Raw genomic sequence first — 10,009 nt, forward strand, 5'->3', positions numbered from 1 at the left:
GTCCACCTGGCTCCGTAACACCTCAAATACAACTATGTTCACCTCAGTTATTCGAGCTCTTCGAAACCATTCTTTTGGTAGTGTCGGCCCCTGACCATTTATACCCAGAGCCCCGACACTAGCGCATCGACCCTCGACCATTTATACCCGAGGCCCCAATAGTTCTCCTTTCGAAAGAGTCCTCGCATTGACCCCCGACCATTTATACCCGAGGCCTCGACACTCATCTTTATCCAATATTGGCGTATCGACCCTCGACCATTTATACCCGAGGCCTCGATACCCAATTAGTGACGTATCAGCCCCCGACCATTTATACCCGAGGCCCTGACACTCACTCATTCACTTCATAATTTGCAAAACTCCACATATCGTTTCTAGCCTCCAACCAAGATTCCAGTACTAACTCCCTAACAACACCAACCACCACAACGCCCGTCAACAACACCACCACTAGTATGATTTCAATGCATTTCACAGCTCACCAACACATTTCAGCATGTTTCCACAACATAAACATCATTCTAATAGCAAAACAATAAACCAAACATGCTTTCACAACATACCAAATCTTATCAACAGCGCCACAGTGAGTTTAGTCATAACAGAGCATAGTCAACAAATTGCAAACGATTGGAGCCCAACACAATTCATCCAAACACTTAATATCCAACGTCCATATTCAATAAGCGCTGCTAGATATAATAAAAACTCATGAGACACGCCAAACACTTCATACGAATTCAGACAACAAACATTTCCAAAATAAATTCACTTTAACGAACATTCCCTACAATCATACGTCATTCTACAACAGATCTCAGCAGTTCAACAATACAAAATTCTCACTATTATCACCGACGGACATTCAACACTAACCAGGCATACAAAACTACATAAACAAGAGTCACACTGCACAACCACGTATCAGAACCAATATTAAGCATCATAAACAGTACATCGGCAACCAAATAACCAACATCAACGCACGCACCCGCCCCCCGTGCTACTTACACACAACCGCACCCTTAAATGTTGCGCCGACTCCACACCTAAGCACACCGAAACAGAAAATACAGCACATTAAACAACCTATTTGGCCTCCGAAATTCAACTCTAAAAGGATTCAAATGACACATGACCACCAAACCGACTTCGTATGGATGTGGGTCACATAGATCTAGCTTGCCAAGGTGTGGGTAGCCTAAATCGAGCTTCGAACGGATGTGGGTCGCCGCCAAACGTCCTAAACGCTGCTGTAACGTACAAATCTTGCCGCTGGAGTCACTGTCCGTCGAATCGTAGCAGCCGACCGCCGCCGGTTCGCCGCTGTACACCCGTTCACCGTGCGCAGCCGCAGAGCTGGGCCACCGCCGTGTGCCGCCGCGAAGAGGAGCTGCGCTGGTCCGTTGCCGACGCCGGGGAAAACGCGCCGCCGCTGCTGCAGGTGCCGGAACGGCGAGGTCGCGCCGCCTGCTGCTGCTGTTCGGTCGCCGGCCGTCCCGCGTGGTCCTTCGTCCGCCGCTGCTACAAGTCGACGTCCCGATCGGAGTGGTTAGCAGCACCGATGCTGCGTCGAGCGTCGGAGGGGCTGCCGGAAAACGAAGGGAGGGGCGGCGGGAATTGGAAACGAAGAAGAACGGGGGGGGGGGGGGGGGGCTAGGGAGAAGAAGAAGAAGAAAAGAGAAAAAAAGGAATGGGCTAGGGTTTTGTTTTTGTTTTCTTTCTTTTTCCCTTTGTTTTAAAAACAAAATAACCCAAAGGAGGCCCAATAAGTCCAAGCCCAAAGATAAGAAATCTACCCCCCTCCTAAACAAGACCCACCACACGGGATCCGGTAAATATTAATTTAATTGGATTTTAGAGCCCGATAAATATAAATAAATTCAATTAACATTCACTTTGAAAATTAAAAGAAAAATCTCCCGATTCGAGACTAACTAACCTGAGGGACTCGGGGCGTTACATTGACACTCAAACATCTTACCAATATGCCAACATCTTAGAATGCTACTTAATTTAATTTCTCAAATATAAACCTTTTATTTTTTGAAATTTGTTTAAAAAAATGAAAGTTTTTTTTTTCATTTAAAATAGTTGTTTAGTAAAAACAATGATATAAAAATAAAAAATAAAATAACTTGAGACATGCAAATTTACCCCCAAGAATACTAACACTATGCCAATACAATAAGATAATCTGAATTTCCGTTTTTAAAATACAAATCTTTTTTTTGAAATTTTGTTTAAAAAAAAAGAAAAAGAAAAACTAAAACTAAAATTAAAATTAAAAAAAAAAACTTTAGATTTGAAATCCATATAAAACAAATTTTCTTAAAACTTATTTTAAAAAAAATCTCATTTAAAACAGACTTGTTTAAAAAAATCATATTTAAAACAAACTCATCATATTTAAAACAAACTCATTTTTAAAAAAAATCTTAAAACAAGGTCATTTAAAAAAATAAATTTTAAAACAAACTCATTTAAAAAAATCATTTTCAAAAGCATTTTTTTTAATACGTATAGGATAGGAATTCCTTGGTGTGCCCGCGAGTCTGAAGCCATGAAGGAGTGCTCTAGCTACTGTGCTGGTGCGAATCGGTCGCCGAAGATCTGTGTGTCGGTCGTAGAGGCCGCTATAGTCATCGGAGACGTCGTGGCTGCCTTGGACGTAGCTGGAAAATAGTGTATGCGGTCGGGAATGTGGACTTAAAGTGAGAAGAAGAAGGGAAGAGGGGAGATGGAGGAGGAGGAAAAAGGCCAAGGAAAAATGGTTTTTTGAGAGAGAGTCAAATAAAAGGAAAATGAAAAAATATGAACTTTAATGGAGGTTGGGTTTTCCCAATTAAGGGTAAAAAAAACAAATTTTCCTCTCTGCACTGTGTTTTTTTTTTCCCCTCCCCTTCCTCTATGCAGTCCTCTTAAATACCACAGAGGGCAACGGTAACCAAGAGGAACGTTAAAAAGGAATAGAGAAAAAAAAGGGAGAAATATGAGGGAGAGAAGCCTGTAAACTTTGACGAAGAAAAATCAAAAGAAGGATTGCTTCTTAATCTGTCTGTTAAAAAGAATCTAAATAAAAACCTTTAACTTAAAAAGAAATAAAAAGAAATTCTTAAAAAAAATCTATTTTTAAAATTTAATTGAATTAAAATAGTAAATTATGTTATTTTTAACCAAAACAATTAAAATTAAACTTAATAAAATAAATAATAATGATAATAATGATAATAATGATAATAATGAAATAAATAAATTTAACAAAAGAGAGTGTCTAGCTACAATCATTAATCCTCTCGTGGACAATGATGGTGAGTTGGTATTTATCAATCACTAGGCGATATATCACTTGAGAAGAGCAGCAGTTGCGGTACAACTTTTAATTTGGTTATATAAACTATTTGAATTTAAATATATATTTATTCAATTTTATTTTTTTTCCATGTAGGCTGCATGTTTGGAGCAAATAATTATTATCACATCATCAAAAAATATTAATAGGTTGTTTAATATACTTCAACACGTCGCTAAAAATAAGATTCAGCGACATCCTATGTTGACAATGTCGCTGAAAGCATATTTTAGTGATATTGTTGTTAATATCTCTCTAAAAGCTCCGTTTCTTGTGGTGAATATTGATGGGAGACATCTTCAAATCCTTCATCAAATGTATAAAGTGCCTACTCCTGCTCGTGGCCCTAGGCGTAGAGGATGCCGTCAAGTAGACCAGGATGCCCCAATGGAGCTTGACGATCCTGTACCTGAAGTTATTTATTATAACGTCAAGGACGTTCTATCGTTTACACAGACACAGGATGATGTTGGTCTGTCCATGCCTATGGTTATGATACCGACTCCTAGTATCACACACCACCTTTGCCACCACAGTATAGTTATGGAGTCGGCCATGGACGTGGACGTAAGGAGCATGGACAATACCTCAACCCTACAGAGGATCGAGAGACAACAGCGGCACCAATAGTTCGTCGTCAGTCACAGCATAATCGGCGATGTCCCCATTGTAGGACGAATTAGATTGATAGGCTGTAAATTGACATTAATATTTATTTTATTTATATAAACGTAAAACATTATTCTCCAATTTTGTATATATTTTTTTGATTGTTTTATTTATTATAAATTTAGTTAAAAAAAATTAATGTAAATTAAAAACTAAATTTTAACCAATAATTATAAATAAATAAATAAAGGTTAAACATGATATAAATTAAAAAAAAAAAATTGAACATGGTCGTCTACCAACTCTCGCGCCTAAGATGGTCATCTCTATGTTAGCGAAGATGGTCGTCTCTACCATCTTTCGCGCCGAAGATGAGAGACGATCATCTTCGCTTTGGTTCTAAAAAGATTGACGTGGCGCCATGTCCAATGGTCGTCTCAAGAGACGACCATCTTGGGTGCGAAAGATGGTCGTCTCTTTCGACCAAGTCCCACTCAATTTATTCCAACATTATTTCTGAAATAAGTTTGTAAATATACTTTTTTTTTTGTTTTCTAGATTAAAACAGAATTAATTTAAAAATAAGTTTTGTTTGGGGGTAAACGTACCCGGGACATGTGGAGGACCCTTATTCATGTTTGAAGAAATTAGATAAAAAGGTTTGCTTAGGTCCACCTCGGCCTCGCCGAGGAGACCAGGTTTGCCTGCTATAAAAGACTGTGTGGGCACCAAAGTTCGACCTGACTGGGGTCCGACCTGCTCGGAACCCAACAGGTCCGATATGAGAAAAAGACATGTAACCGCCGGTCGTGTGTATTGTCGGATCCATTACCTATAAATAGAGGACTTCATTTCACGCTTAGGTATCGAATCTCACCTCGAACTAAATAAGGAGTCCGATCTATACTGACTTGAGCGTCGGAGTGCTTACCCTCTTGTGCAGGTCCACTCTAGTGTTCAGGTCGGAGCCGGAGACCGGGTTCGAGCTCGATATGTGAAGAACCGTGGTGCAAATTCCTGCATAAACAAGTTTAATTTAAAATATTATTTAAAAAAAATTATAAAATAAGGGTTGAAATTATACTTTTTCTTAGTAGATGTACAGACTGAATATCTAAGTTCGTGGGTCTTCCTAATATATTTCTTTAATTACTTTCTAGATTTTCTCTAAAAATTCCCTCGTTTTCTAACTAATATTCTCTGTCCAGGTATCTCTAAATTTGCCATCTCTAAAATTCCTCACTACTTTTCTCAGTTTCTCTTTCCCAACTTCTAGAGCATATTTCATTGGCCATCTAGATTGGTTTCTTTTTCGAATTTACTCAATCAAATAGATTGAATAAATATGTGTTTGAAAGCTTTGACAAATTTATTTATGAAAACTGTTTTCGGATTTTGTCATCCCTACAGTAAACTCTGACAATAACATCCTTATGTTTTCAGATTTTGAATTTGTAACTTTAAAGTGCACAATTACATTGAAAAAATGATTAAAAAAACTTTGATAAATATATTATTTTAGGATATAAACCCATTTCATTTTTTGCTAAATTAAAACATATAAAATATAATACAATATAATTATATAATATTGTAAAATAATAATTATATAAATTTTTAGTAAAAATATTAATAAATTAATTAATATTATTTAGATAGAACTAAATATTTATTTAAAATATATTTCTAAACCTGCTATAAACAATTTATTAAATTGATATTCAATTTTCAAATCTGCTACTAAACACATCTCGGAAAACAAAGAATACCATTCTTATTTTAATACCTTAGTTTTCAAATTTATGTGTTTTTTATCACTAACCAAACGCACCATCATTTCCCTCCATCTACCAATATTACTTCTCTCTAATATATCACTCCGTCTCTCCAACTTTCAAAAAAACAAAATTAAAAAATAATTATCAAACATATATATTTTTTTTCACAGCAACAGAAAACAGACATTCCAAATACAAAAGGATCAAAATGATCTACAAAATAAAAGCTAAATATTTCTAATTTATGGATCTTGAATTAAGGTGATATTTTTTTAATAGATAATGTGTGCAATTCCATTCCTTCATTTCGTAAATTCTAAAAAAAAAATTCTGTCTTTTGATTTCTTAGGTGCTCTACAATCGACAGTTCCTCCATTCTAAGCCCTATGCACAAATAAGGAGAAAAATGAGGAAGAAAGGAGGGAGAAGCTTTCTGGGCCAAATGAATCTAAATCAATAATTAAGATGGAAACTCTCTCTCTTGTCTAATTTGACGGTTTCTGACTTGTTTTTGGAGATTCCAAAGGAAATAATGTAAGCAACTCTGGCTGGGCATACCCAGGCATTGATCTTGGAGATGGATGCAAATAAAATCTTCTTTCTTTGATTGCCTTCTCTTCTTCCATGGCATTCAGTTCCTTCTCCCCGTCCCCGATCGACAGCTTCGACAAGATCTTCGACGGAGTACCGAGCGGGCTCGAAGTGCAGCTCGGATGCTCCGATGAAATACAGCTAGTTGGCTTGAAGAAATGGGAAGCTGCTGGTTTCACAATTTGCAGCTTTGGTCTTGTCAAGTGCCTCCTTTCATGGAGCTTGGAGGTTGCGATTGGCCTCTTTGATGATCCCGCCGCCTTCGATGGCGGTGTATGGCTCTCGGATGGCCCGGTCAGGCGCTGCACGACCTCTCGGAATGTGGTCGTGTCGGTCTGGACGAATGTCGTCAAGGGTTTGCAACCAACAAGACTTTGGTTGGCTGCCTTCTCCATCACAATGCAGCTTATTTATTCATAAATCATAGCTCAGTTCTACTCATTTCAAAAGAAATAAGAGAGAGAGGAGGGAAGAAGAAGGAGGAAGGAGAAAGAGAAAGGAAAAGGAAAAGGAAAAGAATTGTTCCCATATTACATTACAACTCATAGGACAGATAGGACAAAGAAACTGTACGTGTTTTCTTAAATGAAAACTCCCATTGAGGAAGCCATTGGCTTTTGCCACATCATATGTTTGTTTCTTTGTGGGTTTGAAAAGATAAAGAGAGAGATTTGAAACAAACAAATTGTTTGCTTGACAAGGAAATGCTATTTTTGACCAAAAAGAGAGACTGGGTCAACACCACCATTCACCTCTCCAACTCATTTTCTTTTGACCCTTCCTAATACCTCAACACTAGCCTTATCAAGATAAACAAGAAGGGAATATATATTTATATATAGCCTTTTAAGTTTACAATTTTACTAAAATAGCATAAATTGCAAACTTATACAATCACAAGAGACCAACCACAAGCCGACAGACATTTAAAAAAAATAATGATATTTTTGTAAATACGTGGTTATTTTATGTTATTAGTATATTTTTCTACTAAAAAATTTAGATAGACCGTTTTAAAAATTTCAATTATATGTTTAGCTTTAATCTTGTAAGTTAATTTTAATTTGTACTCTACTTTTGAAAGTTTATCAAAATATTTATCAAAATATTTTATTCAATTACTTGTTGGTCGTGGTTTGTTACATTTTTGTATTTATCATTATCAATATTCTTCAAAACCTAATTCAAGGTTGAATGTAGCTTAAATACAGAGCATTTTTATCTAAATCTTCACTTGGTATCAGAGCGACAAATGGCCAACGCCTCATTCTCCACCGATGTTATAGTGACAATGTGCAAGGGCAGTATTGTAATTTTAAGTAAAAAAAAAAGAAAAAAAAATTGGAATCTTAGTTGGAAGGGTATTTTGGTCTTTTGAAAAGAAAAAAAAATGGGACGCGTGTGTGTAGTATGAGGTTGGTGTGTGCGTGACGTGTTTAAAAACAAAAAAAAAAAGAAAGAATAGGAAAGGGAAAGGGGAGAAAACGAAGGAGAAGAAGAGAGAACAGAAAAGAGAAGGGAGCAACGAAAAGAGAAGGAAATAGAGGGGAAGGGAGAAGAAATTGAAGGAGTAGCTTTCCGATTTGGAGCAGAAATTCGGAATTTGGTAAGTTTGTTGGGATTAAATAAAAAGAATCCATGGAAATATGAAGTCTTTTAAGGTTTGTATTTATGGGTTTTGTGAAAAAAATGTCATTGAGAAGTTTGAGTTCTATGGGTATTTAATGAACGGGAAACTCCTGCTGTTCTTAGCTAAGAAGGAATGATAAACTTGTGGGGTTCGATTTTACAAAGGATGTATGTTTTGGTTGGATTTTATGGTGGAAATGTTATGAGGAAACGTTGGTATTGTAATGGGTTTTGGTAAAGAAGAGCTCCATGGGAGAAAGAAAGGCAAAAGAAAGGCAGAAGAAGTGAAGACTAATGGTGGGTATGGAATCTGTAGAAGAAAGGAGGAGAGAGAGTGGAGTTGTGGGGGTTGGTGTTGAAGAGAGAGAAAGAAATCAAGGATAGAAGTAATTGATAAAATAAGATAAAAATAAAAGGAAAGGGTATATTTGCGTGAAATGGAGTGTGAGAAAGAGAAATTGAATGGGTTTGGTGGGACCCACTTGTAAGAAGGAAAATAGTGAGTTTTTAATGAAGAGAGAGAATGAGGAATTTGGGTAATAGGGTTATTTTGAAGTTATTATGATTAAAGTTTGAATTAAGTTATGTTGAAATTGGAATTAAGTGAGTTAAATTGGCTTTGAATCGATATTTCAGGTCATACAGGAATTGAAGCAGCGTACCAACCAAATTCACCTCGTTCATAGGATTTGTTAGTGGTTATTTTACTAAACAGTTTAAGATATCTATTATAGAACTTGAAGGAAAAAAATATATTGCGTATGTTTGATTATTTCTGCTGAGAAATTGAGTTTGCTGAGAATTTATGAATGCTTTTGAGAACATAGAAATGTTTTATGAATTTCTGAGAAACTGTTGTGTTTACTGAATATGATTAGAAAGAAATATGTTTAGAAGTGATTTGAGAAAGAAATGTTCTTAGAAAGAAAGAAAAAAGAATTTTTAGAACTGTTTATGAGATTGAGAATTTTCTGAGAATCGTTTCCAAACCACCATATTGTTGTATCCAGGTGATTACCCATATGCTATGTAAATGTGTTTCTATAGTATACCCAGAAATAGAAGGTCTTTGGGACCATTTTACTCCGCGCGTTGAGAGAAATATTCTGCTGTGTATATTGAGATTACTCTATGCTAGTGGACCAGAAATAGAATTATTCTGTTGTGCGTATTGAGATTACTCTGCACTAGTAGACTATAATAGAATGTAGATACATATATGGTGTTGTGTTTCCTTAATCTGTTTTAGGTTTGAAAGAAGATATTTGATATCTGTTTAGAAAGTGTTTTTTTTTAGAAAGTATATGAAGTTTTGCTCGAAAAGCATATTATTTCAACTTAAAGAAGTTTTTTATAAGAGTTGAAATTTCAGTTGTTTATATGGAATAAGTTTTATGAAATTATTTCATTATTAAAATGCCACTCACTGAGCTTCCTAGCTCACTGTTTATCATTGTTTTCTTCCACCAGGCTGCACCTGAGTTTTATTGAGATAGCCGACCAGTTTCTGCCACTCACCATCTCAGAATTTGCACATCTTTTTGTATGTACATCTAGAATGATTCATACTGGAATAATTGTACCTTTTGTGGTTCTACAGCATGTTTAGGAGTCGTGGCCGAGTAGTTATTTTGGAGATGAATTATGTTACACTTTATGTTTTATATGTTGAAGAATAATCTAAATTAGTTTTAGAAATTTAGAAAGAAGTTGACTATAGACTTGGTAGATGGTTGAGGGTCTGTGGTCGGCACGATTTGTCCTAAAGTTAGTAGGTGTTTAGGACGGGTCGTGTCAGTTTGGTATCAGAGAAAAAGAAAGATCTTGTATAACATGAATAGAAGATGCATTAATGGTTTATGTTATAATTGTGTGATATGCATGTCATTTTTATTTTATTACGTGAGGGCAGAACATGGAGGTTTAAAGAAATTCAAACTCAACAGGTCCCTGGTAGGCAGAATACAATGGCAGAAGACGTAGTTGGTGAGTCTAGCCACCGTCCTGTGATTCACAAGAGGATATAGTTGATCAGGGTGAACGTGTA

General features: G+C 36.2%; 1 protein-coding gene across 1 annotated transcript; it reads right to left on the reverse strand.

The window, feature by feature from the left end:
- Window positions 1-5,960: 5,960 nt before the first annotated feature.
- Window positions 5,961-7,081, reverse strand: LOC111017822 (VQ motif-containing protein). The gene has a single exon (XM_022293703.2). It carries the CDS (start codon window positions 6,726-6,728, stop codon window positions 6,228-6,230), a length of 501 nt encoding a protein of 166 aa, XP_022149395.1. The 5' UTR covers window positions 6,729-7,081; the 3' UTR covers window positions 5,961-6,227.
- Window positions 7,082-10,009: the final 2,928 nt, after the last annotated feature.

This window comes from Momordica charantia (assembly GCF_013281855.1).
Source record: "Momordica charantia cultivar OHB3-1 chromosome 1 unlocalized genomic scaffold, Mcharantia_2.0 BLBB01000001.1, whole genome shotgun sequence".
In the NCBI taxonomy this organism is placed as follows: domain Eukaryota; kingdom Viridiplantae; phylum Streptophyta; class Magnoliopsida; order Cucurbitales; family Cucurbitaceae; genus Momordica; species Momordica charantia.

Coding starts and splice junctions, on each gene's coding strand:
- LOC111017822 (XM_022293703.2), bottom strand. CDS start 6,728: ATGGAGAAGGCAGCCAACCAAAGTCTTGTTGGTTGCAAACCCTTGACG.